The sequence below is a fragment of the Lontra canadensis genome, unplaced genomic scaffold (assembly GCF_010015895.1).
Source record: "Lontra canadensis isolate GAN:19392208 unplaced genomic scaffold, GSC_riverotter_1.0 scaffold206, whole genome shotgun sequence".
Taxonomy (NCBI): domain Eukaryota; kingdom Metazoa; phylum Chordata; class Mammalia; order Carnivora; family Mustelidae; genus Lontra; species Lontra canadensis.
In genome coordinates this window covers 1,786,631-1,805,180 of record NW_022631200.1, presented here as the reverse complement: position 1 = coordinate 1,805,180, position 18,550 = coordinate 1,786,631, and the positions used below count along the sequence as shown (strand labels likewise).

At 50.6% G+C, this 18,550-nt stretch overlaps 1 protein-coding gene across 1 annotated transcript; it reads left to right on the top strand.

Annotated features, from left to right (window-relative positions):
* The first annotated feature begins 782 nt into the window (after positions 1 to 782).
* CACNG7 (calcium voltage-gated channel auxiliary subunit gamma 7) lies at positions 783 to 18,314 on the top strand. The gene is made up of 6 exons (XM_032848669.1): positions 783 to 913; positions 3,461 to 3,685; positions 4,289 to 4,375; positions 4,693 to 4,833; positions 17,457 to 17,602; positions 17,993 to 18,314. The coding sequence occupies exons 2-6, from the start codon at positions 3,490 to 3,492 to the stop codon at positions 18,248 to 18,250; spliced, it is 828 nt and encodes a 275-aa protein (XP_032704560.1). The 5' UTR covers positions 783 to 913; positions 3,461 to 3,489; the 3' UTR covers positions 18,251 to 18,314.
* Positions 18,315 to 18,550: the final 236 nt, after the last annotated feature.

The following is an 18,550-nucleotide window of genomic DNA, read 5'->3' as shown; positions in this document are numbered from 1 at the left end:
CTGGCCCGGCTCCCGGCTCCGCGGCGGCTGCAGGACCCGGCTCCGCTCTGCGCCCGCCTGCTGCTCTGGGGACCCCGGCCCGGGACGCCCCCTCCCGCCTCCTCCAGCCGCCCAGACCCCAGGCTCCGCCCCAGGCCTGGCCAGAGCCCCAGTCCTTATCAGGGGAGCCCCAGGATTGCCCCTGTTCTCTCTCCTTCTCAGGGTCTCTCTCTCTCTCCCCCTGTCTCTCTCTCTGTCTGTCTCTTTCCCTAGCTCAAGGTGTCTGGGTCTCAGCATCTCTCAGCCCAGGGCCTGTGAGCGTCTCCCTGTCTCTCTGTCTCTCTCTGACCTGTCCACTTCCAGAGCCCCAGAAGCTGAGCCCGAGGACAGCGGGGTCTTAGACCTGATCTCTGCCTCTCCTTCTCTCTCCCTCTGTCTCTCTATCTCTTTCAGGCCCCTTCTGTGTTTCCCCCAGTCGCCAGACCTGCGAGTCTCAGCATTCCTCAGCCTCGAGGTCTCGGTGGGAGTCTAGATCCTCGGCTCTGTCTGTCTGCCTCTCTGGGTGCCCCTGCCCCTCTCGGGCTCTCTGCCTCTGTTTCTATTCTCCTTCCCTCCCTGCCTCCCCCATTCTCAAGGCCCATCTCCCTCCCTCCTTGCAGCCTCCCCCTCCCTCCCCGCCCCTCCCCTCCTCCGCAGTAGCCAATGAGCGGCCGCGGGTCCCAGCTCCCGGCGCCGTCCGCCGAGTGAGGCCGCGGGCGCGGGGGGTGGGGGGTGGGAGGCCGGGAGGGGGCCGGGACGCCGGGCTCCGGGGCGGGGGCGGGGGGCGCGGGCACCGGCGACCCCGGTGGCGGCGGCGGCGGCCGGGGGAAGCCGCGGGGCCGGTCATGCGGCTGCGGGGCCCGCGGCCCGGAGCGTGCGCCCAGCCCTGAGCGAGGTGAGCGCGAGGGGAGGGTCCTGGAAGGAGTGGGGGCTCCTCTTGAGGTGGCTGGGAGCCGGGTTTGGGGCTAAAAGAGGTCTGAGTGGCCCCGGGGTGTAGGATTCTGGCGGTCAGGACGCCCGAGTTCGGGAGGCAGTGGGGTTGGGGGTGAGGGGACATGGGGCCTAGGGAATCCGGGAGGACGGGGTCCTAGAGTCCTGGAGTGGGGCTCCAAGACTCTTCATGTCCGAGTCTTAGGGACCGTGGGCCCTGAGGAGGGTGCCGGCCAGGTCCTTGAGGGAGGCGGTCCTGGAGGAAGGGGGGAGGGCCCGGGCCCGGTGAGAGCAGGACATGTCTGAGAAGGGGTCCCCAGAAACGATTGGAGGGAGACGGAGTTTGGACTTGGGGCTTGGAGAATGGGACTCCTGGGATCCGAATCCCTGAATCCAGGAGAGGTTGCATTAGATAAAGAAGGGAAAGAAGGTGGCTCCAGGCCTGGGGGAGGGTCCCAAAGGAGGAAGGGCTGGAGGAGAATGAGGCGATCTGGGCGGGCCATTTGGAGTGAGACGGAATCGGAACGAAGAAGGAGGGGGTTTCAAAGGGGAAGTAGAAAGGTGTCAAGGGGCAAGGTCCCAGCTGGGAGTCCAAGGAGCCCCGGGAGGGGGGCGTGTGCGGGGGGAGCTGAGGTCAGCTACTTGGGACCAGGCAATCGGGGTGACTGGGTTTTCGATGCTTGTTTCCGAGCTGAGCGGGCTGGAACGGGAGGCAGCTGGCGGTCAAGCCTTGGGACGGGGGATGGGAGGAAAAGCTGGTCAGAGCTCTGCCAGACTCGGATCCCCGACTCCTCCAGGAGGCTGGGGGGTGGGGCCTGGTGGGATGGGGGCTCTGGATGCTGAGGTGTGGGGGAGGGGCGAGGGTGATGAAAGTTGTCTGACTCCAAGATCCTTACTGGCATGGGGCAGAGTTTCAAGGCTCTGAGAATTCCGATTAGTCAGGTGTCAAGTCTTGGCTGCATTGTTGGGGAGTGTTTTCGGGTCTTAACCTTCATAGTTAGAAAAGATGATGTCGGGATCACTGGTATTCAGGGATGGTCTTTGGCTGAGATAAGATGAGATAGAATGGAGATGCCAAGTTGAGTCCCGCAAATTGGAATTGTGCAGTTTGGGGAAAAGTTGTGGGGGAGGTCAGGGTGGTAGATAAGAGATTAGGAGCTCCTGGGTTAGAATCTCTAGATATTTGACTGGAATTTGCAAGGCCACAGCTATGAACTGGAGATCTCTTGTTTTGAGGGCCTGGTGTTAGAGGGGCCAGAGTTCCAGGCTAGATGTTGAAAAGAGTTTTGTAATTGGGAGTCCTAGCATGTAAGTTGGAGTCCAAAATCTGTGATAGGGAATTTGGGGATCTTGTGACGGCCAAGGGGGATGAGGAGGATGAGGATCCTGGGCTTCCTGATTTGGGATTTTAGGGTTCAGAGCCCTGATCCCTAGTTTCAAGGATGACCTAGGGTACTCTGGTTAGAGTGCTGAGTTAGAGGGGAAGGGGATCCCAGATCATGGTTTTGACTTTCTGGAATCTCTAGCCAAAATCCAGGCTCCAGGTCTCAGGGTCCCAGTGTCCTGGGATCCAGGACAGTCCCAGCATCCTAAGTTCAGGGCCCTGCCTGGATCTGGGATGGGGGGGATTCAGGTTCTGAAACCTGAGATCTGAGTCATGAGCCACAATCTCAGATTGAGGTACCAAATTAAGGTCAAGGCACAGGATCAAAGTTAGAAGGTCATGGGGTCACAGTCCTGGCGTTAGGCTTAACTATTAAAGGTCAAGATGAGAGTCCAAGGCTTTACACCTAGGTTTAGACCTCTGCTCAGGTCTTGGTTAGTAGGTCCTTGATTAGTAGGACCCTTAGGGTTCTGGTTAGTGACCTACTTAGGGGATTTCTGATAGTTATTTAGCAGAGTCCAAAAGAAAGGGGCCAGGGTGCCAGGAGGCAGGATTGGGGAAATCTGCTTGGTTCCAGTATTGAAATGCCTGATCAGTGTAATAGTTTTTGAGCCCAGGCTCAAGGTTAAGGATTCTGGGGAGGTCTGGTGTCTAGGGTTAAGGTCTCTGGTCAGGGTGCAAGGTGAAGTCTGGAGGGCCTACTTCTGGCATTGAGAATATGGAAACTGAGTTCCTATTCATAGTTATGAAGTTTGGGACCCAGGTCCAGCACATGGTTGGAGCTAAGGTTCAGTCTGTGGGTCTGGGCTGCAGGTTAGGGTTGGAAGGCTGAACCTGGGGTCGGGGATCCAGTGTGGTGTCTCTCATCAGGACCAAGAGCCAGAACACAAGTGTCAGATTTGGGAAGACCAGTTCTGGGGTTGAGAGTCAACAGTTGTCACCGGTTCAAATCCAGAAATAGGGTCATGGGTCAGGGCACAGAGGTCAGATTTGAGAAGTTTTTAGTTTTTAGTTTTTAGAAATGGTGTCTCTGGCTTGGGGTCGGTGTCCCAGGTGGCTGCATGGAGTTGGGGACTCTAGTTAGTCCCAGCAGGCTCTCCAAGGCCGCAGCTGCTTCTCGCGTCTCAGGCCCCGCAGGGCGCCCCCCGCCGCTGAGGATGAGTCACTGCAGCAGCCGCGCCCTGACCCTGCTGAGCAGCGTGTTTGGTGCGTGTGGCCTGCTGCTAGTGGGCATCGCGGTCAGCACTGATTACTGGCTGTACATGGAGGAGGGAACGGTGCTGCCGCAGAACCAGACCACGGAGGTCAAGATGGCGCTGCATGCCGGCCTCTGGCGAGTCTGCTTCTTCGCAGGTAGAGCCCCTACCTGTCCTCCACTCAACCGTCCTTGCCTTGCCTGGGGCCCGAGGGTCCTTATCCACACTGCCATCCCTCGGGTTCTAGAAATCCAGAAACTGACCCTGTTTCCTCTCCTGGGGAGGCAAATTTCTACCCGGAGACCCAATTTCTAGCCCTTTATTTCCTGGATCTACGAGCCCCCATGCCGAGCCCCTAATCCCTGGAGAGTCCCCAGTTAGAAGCAAAAGTCTAGCATCAGAGCTTGTCCCCTGAATAGTTCCAGTGTTGAATGGGCAGAATAAAGAATCCATGCCCTCCAGCGACCACAGAGACCCTCCTCCTTGGAACCCCCGCTCCGGCCAATCCTCTTTAGGGATTCAGAGGTCCTGGCCCACAGCCCCTCCTCATTGGGACCCGGGGTTCCAGACCTGTCCTCCATCCATGGGTTTCCAGGGAAGCTCAGAAGAGGAGCTCCCAGACCTTCTGTGACCCGCGGCCCCCCCCCCCAAGAATAGTATAGACAGTAATTCCTGGATCAAGCCTCATATACCCATGCCGGGGTCTCCCCACGGTGCCATCTGCCCCTCATCCAGCTTTGCTTTCGATTCTTACCCCCAGGCCGGGAGAAGGGTCGCTGTGTGGCCTCGGAGTATTTCCTTGAACCAGAGATCAACTTGGTGACGGAAAACACGGAGAATATTCTGAGTGAGGGGGAGCAGGGGGCCTCGACAAAGGGGGGAGTCCTCGGAGAAAGGGCAGCACCAGGAAAGGGGTGGGGTGGAGGGGAGGAAGTGCAGTGGTTGGATGAGGAGGAGGAGGCAGGTTGAAGGAGCTGGGGGGCCTGGGCAGTGGGTGGGGTCCACAGGAAAGGGGTGGGGTCAATTTAAAGGGTGTGGCCTGGGTGAAAGGGTCAGCAATGAGGTATCGGAAGGGGAGGAGCCACATAAAGGGGCGGGGCCGTGCAAGGGGCGTGGCAGGAGTCTCCCCCTCACCCCTTGTCTCTCTCTTTACCCTTCCTTCAGAGACAGTGCGCACGGCCACCCCATTCCCCATGGTCAGTCTCTTCCTAGTGTTCACGGCCTTCGTCATCAGTAACATCGGCCACATCCGCCCGCAGAGGACCATTCTGGCCTTCGTTTCTGGCATCTTCTTCATCCTATCCGGTGAGCTCAAGGAAAGGACTTAGGGCCCGGAGACTGTTTTCGGTTCTGGGAACCTGCAGTCCCTCCTCCACTAAGAAAGCCACTTCTTTGCTGTGTGACCCTGGAGGGTTTGCCCAACCTCTCTGATCCCCACTTGTCTTCTCTGTGAAATGGAGATAGCAATACCCATCTCACAGCTTGCTGGGGAGACCCCATTCTAGCGAATATTTATTAGGTGCTTATTAGGCTCCGTTCTGATGCCACAGCCCTGTGAGGGGAATGCTCTTACAGTCCCATTGTGTGGATGTACGAACAGTCACTGGCTCAGGGCCGCGCAACCACGGAGACACAGAGCTGGGCTCACACACTTGCCATTCACCCCTCCTGATATTTTAGCAGTTAACGTACATCAAAGCTCTTTATTTCCTGTGCGACATTTTATTTGAAAAATTTTCAGACAGAAAAGTGGAAAGCATTTTGGAGTGAGCTCCCATGTACCCACCGCTCAGAGTCAACCCTTACCCTGTGACTAGACTGGCTGTGTCCTGTGTCTGTCCATCTGTCCGTATTCCAGCCCACCTTATTATTACGTCTTTATGTGGTTCAGTGTGAGTTGTGTCATACGCTTCCCCCTGAATATGTCACCTTGTGTGTCATTAGCTATTTTTCAGTCTTTGTCTTTTCTTTTATCTTTTGAGAGACGAGGCTCTTGTGCGTGAGCGATCTCACACCTTCCCGTAACATCTCTGCTGCTGAGTTATTATTAGAACTCACTTGATAAAACGGGGGCACCGAGGCCCACAGTTGTGCAGGGAGTTGCCCAAGACACCAGCCTGAGCTGGAGGGGCGGGGGGGAGTAAGTGAGGGCGACCAAGTGTCCTGAGCTCCCGAGCAGAGTTCTTTCTCAGGCGTCACCCGCCTCCAGTATCAGCACTATCTGGTCCAATTCGGTCCCTCTCGGCTCCGGTCAGGCCAGGTCAGCCCAGGCCTAACACATTTAACTCATCCATCCGGTCCATTCTGACTCCGTTCAAATTAATTCAACATCATTTCATCAAACTCCGGTCACGTCCTTTTCATCCAGTTGGTATTTTATGAACAAACCCCGCTTCCAGCTGGCTTCCATACTGTCCCTTGGGGCCTGCACCCGGGTCCCTCTCTAGAATTGGCAAAGGGTTGAACGTCCCTGCTCCTCAGCCAGCTAAACCTCCCCTGCACCTCCAGCCTAACCTGACGAGACCTTTTCTAGAGAAACAAGGGTGCAACCTCCCAGTAAACTTGAATCGTGGCGTGTGGAGCTAAAATAAGACACGTACGATATCACCATCCCAGAGCGTCGGACTGGAAAGGTCTCATCATTTTTCATACGGAAAAATAGTGGCCTAGAGAGAGAGAAAGTGGGACAAGGGTAGGAAGCAGGGAGACTCTAATTCAATCCACCCAAAACACTAGAAGGAAGATCCCATTGTTTGCTGTTCCCAGAAGGGGCAACATAGCTCCGTGGAGGAGGGGCTGTTGGCCCAGAGGGTGTTCCCGTCCCAAAACCCAAACTCACGCTCCCGCGATCCTCTAGGCCCTGACTTCCCAGGGCCACACTGAGGATCAATGGTGCTGTCAGGACTGGATGTCAGGCCTCTGATGTAACGATAGAGAAATTTAGGGGGATTGAACCCTACTTCCGGAAGCCCTTCCTCGAGTTAATGTCATAGACTATGGCCCGTGCGTCCCACTTCAAGGAGTCTGTCATGTGCTTTCGTGGTTCCGAGGTGTAGTGACTGACGGTTCATGCTATTGTGAACCTAGAAAGACCTGGGTGCGAATTCTTCCCCTTAACTGCATAGGCTCTCCATGGTCCTGAAACCCTATTTTTCTAATGCCGGATTGTTTCATTCAGCCTAGCATGTGGGTGATTCTTGCCTACTGTGCAGTCCTGAGACAGAGGTGGGGTGAGAAAGGAGAGGGAGTGGAAGTTGAATTACAGAGAAAGGAGAGGGGAAATGAGCCTTCGTTTGTGGAGTTGTCTAGAGGACAAACCCTGGTCTAGGGTTGGCAGACCTGTGTAGGGCCAAAGAGTAAGTATTTCAGGCTTTGTGAGCTGTAGGATTATAACATGAAAGGAAGCAGAGGTGCAGCAATGGGTGTGGCTGTGTCCCAGTGACCCTGCCTATGGGCCCTGGAATTTGAATTCCATGTAACTTTCATGACCACGAAATGTTCTTCTTCCTTTGCTCCATCCTCCACCCCAGCCCCCTGCACCTTTTACAGATGTAAAAACCATGCTTAGTTCGAAAACCATACAAAAACAGGTGCCGGGATATGTGGTCGTTTGCTGACCCCTGGTCTCCTCACAGATGTGAAGGGCTGACCCCGTGCTCAGTAAAAACGTACATTTGTTCATTCATAGTTGTAGTGACAGCAGCAACCAAAATAATACACACTGGGTTGAGTGCCATGGTTGGAGGAAGCTCTAAGTGCTTTACGTGAGGTCTTTGTCTTTATTTCATAAGGCAGATGTCGTTGTTGTCATTCTCCAGGTGAGGAAGCAGAAGCACCCAGAGGTTAAGTTACTCCACGGTAGAAGCAGGATTCCCACCCAGGCCTTCCCTGTGGCAATATACTGTCCCACCACAATTAAATGTCATCAAAAAATGGGGGGCCTGGTTGGCTCAGTCAGTAGAGCATGCTACTCTTGATCTCAGGGTCATGAGTTTGACCCTGACGTTGGGTGTAGAGATTGCTTAAAAAATAGGATAGTAAATAAGAAATAAAAAATTTTAAAAAATTATAAGAATGGGGGGGCACCTGGATGGCTCAGTCTTTTGAGCATCCAACTCTTGATCTCACCTCAGGTCTTGATCTCGTGTCATGAGTTCCAGCCCTGCATTGGGCTCCATGCTGGGCGTGGGGCCTACTTGAAAAAAAATCATAAAAAGGAAAGAGATTTATTTATATTTTCAGGATTTTATTTATTTGGGAGAGAGAGAGAGCAAGAGCATGAGAGGGAGAAGGGTCAGAAGGAGAAGCAGACTTCCTGCTGAGCTGGGAGCCTCATGTGGGAACTCGATCCTGGGACTCCAGGATCATGACCTGAGCTGAAGGCAGTCCCTTAACCAACTGAGCCCCCCAGGCACCTGAAAAATGAATGAGATTTAAAAGGAAAGGGAAGGATGACAGTACCTGCATCTTAGATCTGGGAACAGAATAATCTAGTCTAATCAGTTCATGTTCCCAAGACTTGGAGAGAGAGACAGGAGTTGCCTAAGGGCTGGTAAATAGTGGCATTGGCATTCACTTCTGAAGAAAGCGGTGGGAGGGTTGGGGCAGAGGAGGAACAGGGTCACACCTGGGATTTAAGCATCTTCAGGGATGGACGAGCAGGAAAGAGATGGGAAATGGGCAAACCGAGGAGGAAGCTTATGCAGTGGTCTGGGCAAGAGTAGCTGGGGCTGGGGCTGGAAAGATAAAAGCAAGTGGATGGCTTTGACAGAGAAGGATATTGACAGAAGAATCAATGGAACCAGATGACTGGCTGGATGTGGTTGGCGAGAGAAGCAGGGAGGAGGCTGGAATGACATTGACTCTCTTTTTCCAGGTCAGAAGAAGCATGTTTCCCATGCAAAGCCTGTCCTAACCTCTGCCCCCAACACGTCCTTTGCGTGTGCACTTTCATTTGCTCCTCGAGCATTTACACAGACATCCTACATTGTGTGGCCCTGCACTGAGCGCTGACTATGTGGCTGAATCCTAGGTGAACACTCACATCCAGTCGATGACAGAACAGCTCCAGCCACCTGTCCATCAAAACTACACACCTGCTTCAATCCCACTGCACGTGTGCAAACTCTCCGTGCTAGCTTACAAGGTTTTCTAGGATTTAGTTAATGCTCAGATCTCTGACCTCATTTTCTAACCCACTAACACTCTCTCCGTTGCTCACAACCTCAGCCACACTGGCCTCCTTCTAGTCCTTGAAAACGCTCATCTCAGCCCCACATGAGGACTTTACACTCACTAGCCCTCCATGCCTGGAAGTCTCTTCCCCCGATACTCAAAGGGCTCAAACTTTCTCTCTTCAGGGTTTCTTTCTGTGACCACAGTATGTAATGTTGCCTTGTCCCCATTATACCATCACTTTGCACGCTTTGTATTTGATTCATAGTTATTGTCATGTTACAGGTTTTCCGTCTCCTGCTAGAATGTAAACTCCGACAAATATGGACCTTTACAAGCATGCTCTCATTTGTGTCTGCAGAGCCTAGATGAACTGAAGTATTTGTATAAGAGAGGAATGATAAGGACAACTTAGGGCATTCTGGAAAAGGGGAGGATGCATTCGCTTGGCACAGTCGGGTGGTGGAGAGGGGGGAATGACTTAGGAAGGCTTCCAAGAGGAGGTGACGTCTGAGTAGATGAAGCTGAAAGGGTGAGGGAGAATTTTTCAAGTGAGGAAAGACTAGTGCCTTGTATGGAGGTGGAAGTTCCAGCATCTGTTAATGCCCCAGAAAGTACGGAACACAGGTAGACGCAAGTGCAGCTCTCCATGGTGCTGAAACCCCATTGTTCTAAGGCTGGGCTGTTTCTATTCAGCCTGGAATGTAGGTGATTCTTGCCTACTGTGCAATTCTGAAACAGAGGTGGGGTGAGGGGGAAGAGGGAGTAGGAGTTGGATTACAGAGAAAGGTAGGGAGAAAGGAGGGAGAGAAAGAGGAAAGGAGAAAAGGGGGGAAAGAAGATTATTTTTGGAGAACCAGAGCCACTATAAAATGTCCAAAAAATAGAAAGAATGGCAAGAATAACTTACCTTTTATGATTGTTCTCATGTGATTTTCAATTACTAAAAATAAAAACAAAAGCAACAAAGAACAGCAAATGTTCTTTCTCTTTGGAAATATTTGTTTCCTTATCAACTCTTGTCTCTGACTCGCCTGGCAGGGACTGTTACTCAGAACTACAATGTGAAACATGGAGCTTAAGGTGTGTGTTTGGGTGGTTAGCAGGAATCAGATCACAGCATCTAGAATGTCAGGCGGAAGAATGAAAAACCTTCTCCTCTGGTCAGTAAGGAGCCAAGGAAGAATTTTTTTTTTCTTTTTTAAGATTTTATTTACTTATTTGACAGAGAGAGCAAGAGGGCACAAGCAGGGGCAGTGGGAGAAGAAGAGGGAGAAGTAGTCTCCCCGCTGAGCAGGGAGCCTGAAGTGGGGCTGGATTCCAGGATCCTGGGATCATGACCTAAGCCAAAGGCAGACGCTTAACTGACTGAGTCCGCCAGGCAGCCCCCCTCCCCAAGGAAGAATTTTGATAAGAGAAGGATTGAGTTTGTGTGGGTTTTAGAAAGAACCAGGATCTAAAGCAGGGGGACAAGGATTTAGGGGTAACGGTAAAAGCATATAAAGTAAGTTTTAACTGGTTGAGAAAACTTGTGTTTGCAAGAAGGGTGTTGATTTATGAGATGAAGTAAAATGGACTTGACCTGATGACTGAACATCTTTGCTAGATGAGAGAGAGAGTAAAATCAGGATGACTCTCCTGCATTGGACTAGGGTACCTGAGTGAGTGTGGACTGTGGGATTCCTTTTGCTATCTCTTTTCTTTAAACCTGCTCATTTTTCTAGACCTATCTCAGATGCTTTTCCATCACGTAATACTTTGTGGGCCCTCTCTTCTTGAATATCAAAATCATGGAATACTAGAAACTGAAAGTGCTATGGAAGTTCAGAGCAAGGAAAGGTTAATTCTTAGAGGAAATGAAGGAATGGTGGGATTTAGCATGGGTTCAAAAAGGGGAAGCAATTAACGATCTTTTCTAGAAGCCCCAGTTGCTTGGCAGGTACACTTATCCATTCAACTGGTGTTTAGTACGTGTTGGATCTTGTGCTAGATGGTAGGAGTGCAAGAGGAAATAATAGGCTAGTTCCAAGTATTCTGGTGGAGAGAGTGATGGGGGGCATTATTTTATCTCAATCACTCCAGTGTTTTAATGAAAACTTTGAAATTGATAGAATAGTGCAATGAACACTAGTCTACCTTGCTCCACCTAAATCCTGCATTTTGCTGATGTTTTTGCCATATTCTCCCTCCTTCTCTCTCTCTTTTTTTAAAAAATATTTTATTTATTTATTTGACAGAGAGCACAAGTAGGCAGAGAGGCAGGCAGAGGGAGAGGAGGAAGCAGGCTCCCCACTGAGCAGAGGGCCCAATGTGGGGCTCGATCCCAGGACCCTGAGATCGTGACCTGAGCCAAAGGCAGAGGCTTTAACCCACTGAGCCACCCAGGCACCCCTCCCTCCTTCTCTCTTTCTCTTTCTCTCCACACATACTTTTTTGGGTCTTTACTATTTCAAAATAAGTCACAGGCATCATGACAGTTCATTTATAAACACTGTAGTATGCATCTCTGAAGAAGAAGGACATTCTTCTCCTACAACGCCATTATCATACCAAGAAATTTTGCCATAGTTCCATAGTATAATTTATCCCATTTTCAGACTGTCCCATTGTTTAAAGAATGCCTTTTATAGCTCCCCTCCACCACCACCACTGGGATTCAGTCTTGGTTCACACACGGCATTTAGTTCATGTCTCCTTTACTCTAGACTAGTTCCCCCACTATTTTCTTTTTTACAACACTGACTTCTAAAATGAATTGCATTACAAAAATATAGAAGGAATAGTATAAATAAATGAAATCCCATGTATCCTTCCCTCAGTTTCAGTAGTTATCAACATATGGCGAATCTTTTTTTAGTCATACTGCCGTATCTCCCTTCTGTACTTCAGTACATTATTTTAAGGCAGACTCAACCATTAAATCATTTTATGCACAAATATTCCAGTATATCCCTGAGAAATAAGTACTTTGTTATTTAACATAGCCATCATGCCCAAACAATTAAGAGTAGCTACTTAATATCATTTAATACCTAGTCAGTGCTCAACTTCCCCCCCCTTGTCTCATAAATAAATGCTTTTTTACAGTTAGTTTGTTGCAAATCAGGTTTCAAATTCCCCTTGTGCATTTAGCTGATAGATCTCAGAAGCCTCTTTTAATCTATAATAGTCTCTCCCCTATTGGTTCCTTGCCATTTATTTGTTGAAGAAATCTGGTCGTTTGTCTTGTGGAATGCCCACACCCCTGAGTTTTCTCACTGTGCTCTCTCTCTCTCCTGTTGTGGTGTAAGGTACTCAATCATCCCTCTGTTTTCTTATAAAACTGCTGTTGATCCAATCCAGATTTGTGGGGCTTTGTTTCTATTTTGGGGTGCTTTTTTGGAGGCCAAAAATACTTCATAGATAGGGGGTGCCGTTTACATCCTACCGCACTGCATGCAGACACATAAAAATGCCCGGTTGGCTCTCTTCCTGAGATGTTAAGGATGATCACTGGTTCAGGTGTTACCAGCTTGGCCCCCATCACTGTCCTTTTGAAGACTGGAGGCCAGGGCATCATATAGAATGCCCCATATCCTAGGTTGGTTTGACTGTTTTCCCAAGGCATCATTTGATTTGCTCCTGTTTCCTTGTGTTCTCTGTAACCTGGAAGGTCTGTCTAGACTAGAGGCTTCATTAGGTTTGGGTTAAACAGGTCTGGCAAGCAAGCAGAGGCAGAGCTGGTGCCTGTTCCTCATATCCCAGCCCTTCAGGTGACAAAGACTGTCAGGTGGAAACTTGATCACGTCGGAACCCTTGATAAAAGTGGTGACCATCGGGCTGTTCACTGATAAGGCACATTTTCCTCTTTCCAGGTAATGCTTTGGTACCTTGGGAAGGTAAAACCCTCCCCCATTCTACTGAAACTTGGGGGAAAAATTTTAAGCCTACAGAAAAGTTGCAAAAATAAAACAGTGAACTCTCATATATGCTTCATCTGGACCAAATTTTAATATTTTGCCACATTTGCTTTCTCTCTCTTTCTCTATGTATCTGTAAGTGTATATATCGTATCTGAGATATTTACAGACATAAGCTTATGAACCACACTGGAACATAAGTTGCAAACACCTCACTCCTAAATACTTCAGCAAGTATCTCCTAAAAACAACTGTATTCCCTCTTCTCACCATGATGTAATAATCAAATTCAGGAATTTTGACATTTGTCCAATCTTATAGCTAAAGCACAGTCCATACTCAGATTTCACCAAAGGTCCCAGTGTTGTCTCTTAGAGTCATTTTCCCCCCATTCAGTATCCGATCTAGGATCATGCTTTGTACGTCTTTGTCCTGTCTCTTTTGTGGCCTTTGATCTTTTGTGGAGCGCCTGTGCCTTTTTAAAAAAGAAATATCTTTGATGTTGGCTTTTTTTTTTTTTTGAAGGGAGCAGCCAGTCGTCTAGTAGAATGCCTGTGGTTTCTTAGGAATGGATTCGGGTTACACATTTTCAGCAGGAATCCTACGTAAATGTAGTCATGGTAGGCTCGCATCAGGAGTGAACAGTGTCTGTCTGCCCTGCTTTTGGTGGCGTTAGTTTTAGTCGCTTGCCTGAGATGGGATGTTAGGTTCCTTTATGATAAAGGGAGTTTAAAAGAAAATCTCTTTATAATTAATAGATATTCCAGGGGAAGGTTCTGTCAGGTGTACAGACAGATTTAACGTGATTTAATGCCACTGACAATGCTGGCTGGGATCCTAAGATTACTTGTAGGGTTGCAAAATGGTGTTTTGTAAATCTGCTGTTCCATCTACATGTATACCAACAAAAAGAAGAATTTTCTCTTTTGTTTTATTATTTATTTTTGAAAAGTATGTCAGTATGGGTTCACATTTTTAAAAAATTCAGCATGTTCTATGCTGTTTCTTTTCTTTTTTTTAAGATTTTATTTATTAATTTTCCAGAGAGAGAGAGAGAGCACACACAAGTGGGGGAGCACCAGGCAGAGGGAGAAGCAGGCTCCCTGCTGAGCAGAGAACCCAATGTGGGGCTTGACCCCAGGACCCTGGGCTCATGACCTGAGCCAGAAGCAGCCACTTAGCCTGCTGAGCCACTATTGATTTGTTTTAGACAGTGTGGTGCAAACGTGAGCATCCACACTGAGTGGGATAGGCAGAGGGAGAGGGAGAAAAGCAGACTCCCCACTGAGCCTGGGGCCCATCCCGGGGGGCTCAATCCCACAACCCTGGGATCATGACCTGAGCCACAATCGATCACGCAGGTACCCTGGTACGGGCCTCAGTTCCATTACTCTTTTTTGTTCTTCCACTTGTCCCTAGTTGGATCAGGGATCCCCTTTCAAGCTAGTCCCTGCATCCTCTTCTGACGTGTCCCTCTCATTTTTTGAGTTTTTCCTTCCTCTGTGGCCCAAGTACAATTTTACTGCCTCTCCCCCGGGCTTCAGATGAGCGATTTCTTCTGGAAGCCCTTGCTTCTTATTTAGTGGGGAATGCTGTTAGAGACCGGGCGCTAAGTACGCTCACTGCTACTGACACCCGGGATTTTCTTCATCTTGCGCCATTCTGATCTGTGTCTTCCCTTTTTTGGCACCAGAATCCAGCTTCCTAAATATCGGTATATTTGCAAATGTGCTCAGCCCTACAACTGCTTAAGGGCTGCTGCCTCTAAGCTGCTCCCCCAGAAAGAAGTAAGGTTCAAGGTTTCTTTGCGGATCTTTTGTCTTTAGAGTGAAATGTAATCAAAGTACTGTATCCAAGAGTTACTAGAATACTTTTACCCCTTCCTGGGGTGGTATCATCATTTGATAGAAAGTTAGCTATGTTTATTTTTGTTTGTATCCAACTTTAGGCTTTCTGGCCCCATCCTTGTTGAGCTTAGCTTCCAAATGTATAAACGATGAGCATTCTTCCAAGGGTCCAAATCATGCAAAAATATGTACTCGGAGGAGCGCCCTCCCTTCCAAGGAGTGTTCCTCCCTCCCTTCCCTTCCAGCTCCTGTAGGTGACCAGCCTCATTTGTTTGCTGTCCTTACTGTGTCTCTTTTTGCAAAAATAAGCAGATGCCCATTTGTATTTTATTTTACTTATTTATTTGCTTAAAAGCTAGCATCCTGTATACTCTTTTGAGCGTTACTTTTTTTTTTTTTAACCGAGTGACAGAGTCTGGAACTATCATTGAACTCCACTCCAGTTCCCAGGGACCTTGCTCATTCTCATTTCACAGTGACACAGTCCTCTATTCCGTGATGTTTCCCAGTCTATCCCACTAATCCTCTATGTAAGTTCTTGTAGGTCATTCCAAGGGTTTTGTAGTTCCGGGTAATGACATGGATGAGCATGCGTCTGTGTCCTTTTGCGTGGATGGACAGAGAGCTCCAGGGTAATTACTGTGGGTTAGATGGCGGAGTTGAAGGGCCGACCCCTGCACGGTTTTGGCAGGCATGGCCAGATGCCCTTCCACTGGGGCTGGGTCATTTTGCATTTCCACCAGCAACGCATAACAGCTCATTTCCTCATTGCCCCCGCCTCATCGAAAGAATATGCTGTGAAACTTTTTTTTTTTTTTTAAAGATTTTACTTATTTATTTGTCAGAGAGAGAGAGAGCGAGCACAAGCAGGAGGAGCGGCAGGCAGAGAGGGAGAAGCAGGCTCCCTGCCAAGCAGGGAGCCCACCTTGGGGCTCCCTCCCAGGACCCTGAGATCATGACCTGAGCCGAGGGCAGGAAGACAGACGCCTAATGACTGAGCCCCCCAGGGGCCCCCAGTAACATTTTATTCACACGCCCTGACATGAGGAATCCATATACTTTGCAAACCGAGATACTACAATGGACAAAACATGAAGTTCACAGGATTTGGTGGTTGTGGTCTATTTGCCAAGTTGTGGGACCACCCCCAGGGCCTGACTTCACAACATTTTCATCACCCCAGCAAGAAACCTCATACCCTTTCGCGACAGCCAGTGGGAATCTCCCCTCCACCCCGCTCCTTGGCAACCACTATCCCACTTTCTCTCTCTACGGATTCGCCTATTTTCGACACGGCATATAAATGGAATCATACGCTATGTATCTGCCTTCTTTCTTTGAGCTTATTTTCCGAGTTCATCCATGTGGCAGTATAAATCAGTATTACATTCCTTTTTTTGGCTGAATAATATTCCTTTATACGGCTATCCCACATTTTGTTTATCCATTTAGTTGATAGACACTTGGGTTGTTTCCACTTTTCGGCTATTATGAAGAATGCTGCTACAAACATTCATGCAAAGTTTTTGTGCGAACATATGTTTCCTATTCTCTCGGGTGGAGATACCTAGCAGGGGAATCGCTGGGTCATGTGGTAATTCTATCTTTAACACTTGGAGGAACTGCCAAATGAAACTCCTATACTTTTTACATGCCACAAAATACCACTCTTCTTTTGATTTTTTCCCGACAGTTTAATCACAGAAAAGCCATTCTTAGCTCGCAGGCCATACAAAGGCAGGGGGTGGGCTGGATGGAGCCCATGGGCGGTCGTTGGCTGACCCCCGTTGTAGGCAGCGGGAGGAATACAGATTGCCAGGGGCTCACAAGTGTTTATTTGTCGGATTCTGGAGGACGATGCCGATGGGGATGACTTGGATTGATTTAGGGTAGGACACCTGATCACCTCCTTAAGCCACACTTGGTATGGCTGCTGCTTAAAAGAGGTTCAGCTTAAAGAAGTGGTAGTTGCCTCGTAACAATTTCTCAATGCAGACATCTCCTCTGCACCTTCTCCGTGTGCCTCTGTTCCCTCAACTGTCAGTGTTGATAAAAATGATACCCATGTGGAGGGGCAGCTGGGAGGTTTGAAGAAGTTGATACGTACACAGCACTGAGAACTGTGCCCAGCGCAGGGCAAGACCTATATGAGCAGTTGCTATTGTTTTATTAATATTATTACTGATGTCGTGGCTATTACTGTCCACACAGTTTCAACTCGGGCCTCATCCTCGTCCCCTTGGCATGTCACAATTAGTCTCTCTTCAGTCTCTTCCCAGAGCCAACCATCCTGCAAGGGTTCTTCTAACACTCTGAACTGAACCTGCCCTTCCTCTGCTCCAGACCTTCCATGGCTCCCTAGTGCCCTTGACATCGATGCCAAGCTCCACAGCTTGGCATTTGAGGCCCATTATGGCCGTGTCTCTGCCCCTTTCTCTGGCCTCATATTTTGTGGCTGGGGCCGCTGTTTTGGCTATATGGATGGATCAGTTCGGTGCTCCCTCTCCAACCCTTTGGCCACGCTGTTCCCTCTGGCTAGAGTGGTATAACTGTGTACTCTTCTCCCCAGGCCTCATCCTTTAGGACTTGGACAAAGGCCCTTCTTCCAGGAAGCTTTCCTTGACTTCCCCTGCACCACCCCCACCATCCCTGCCTGTCCCCTAGGTGGGTTGGTGTCTCTCCTGGACCCACAGGACTCTGTGCTGCTACTTCCTTGACTGCACATATCACCATTTATGTGACTACCCACCAGTGTCCCTAGTTGCCTTCCCCAGTTGCCCGTGAACTCCTGGACTGTAGATTAGGGGAGGGGGGAAGAGAAAGTTCATTCATCTCCGGAATCCCTGCAGCCGGCCAAGGCCCAGCACACAAAAGGTTTCAAAAAATGGATTTAGTTCAGGAATGAGCAGGGAGGAAAGGGGAGGGGATGGTGGTGAGATGGGGGAGGGGCAGGGGTTGGAGAGAGGGACCCTCCGCTAAGATACCAAGGGCGCCCTCTGCTCCCCAGGGCTCTCCTTGGTGGTGGGCTTGGTTCTCTACATTTCCAGCATCAACGACGAGGTCATGAACAGGCCCAGCAGCTCTGAGCAGTATTTCCACTATCGCTACGGGTGGTCTTTTGCCTTCGCGGCTTCCTCCTTCCTCCTCAAAGAGGTGATGTCTGTGGGGCCCAGACAGGAATGGAGACGGGTCTGGGGGAGGGAAGCTCATTCCTGGACCCAGGAGGAAGAGGAAACTGGGGGTATAGACTCTGGATTTAAAAGGGAGGTGGTGACTGAGGACCTAACCCCTGGTCCTGGAGGAGGGGTCTGGCAGCTCCCAACTTCTGGGGTCCTGGTGTGGGGGAGGGGCTGGGGGCCTGGGCTCACTCCTGGGTCTGAGGGAGGAGGGGCTGAGGGTCTGGACTCCCGGTCTGAGGGAGGAGGGGGCTGGGGTTTTGGACTCCAGGGAATGAGGGAGGAGGGCTTGGGGGTGGGTCTGGAGTCGTGGGGTCCTTGGGAGCTCGGGGCCGGCCTCTGGGACCCTGACCCTGCATTGCCACAGGGGGCCGGCGTGATGTCCGTGTACTTGTTCACCAAGCGCTATGCGGAGGAGGAGATGTACCGCCCGCACCCGGCCTTCTACCGCCCGCGCCTCAGCGACTGCTCCGACTACTCGGGCCAGTTTCTGCAGCCCGAGGCGTGGCGCCGCGGCCGCAGCCCCTCCGACATCTCCAGCGACGTCTCCATCCAGATGACGCAGAACTACCCTCCCGCCATCAAGTACCCGGACCACCTGCACATCTCCACCTCGCCCTGCTGAGGCCCGCCCCTCGGCTCTCCCTTCTCCTTCCCCTGCTCCTCCTCCTGCTCCACCTCCGCCCTTGGGGGTCCCCGGGCCCCAGGGCTCGGCTCCCTCCCTCGGGACTTCACGACCCTGCCCCCCCCAAGGATGCCGCGCACGCTTTAGCCCCGCCCTCTTCTCGGTGGCCCCGCGCCTCCGTGCAGGTCATCTTTCCAAGGGCTCCTCCCCCCTTAGGGGTCTCTCGACCTCCTCGGTCCCAGCCACTCGCAGACGGCCCCCCCTTTCTCCCTGGTCCCGCCCCCTCCCTCTGGCCCTCCG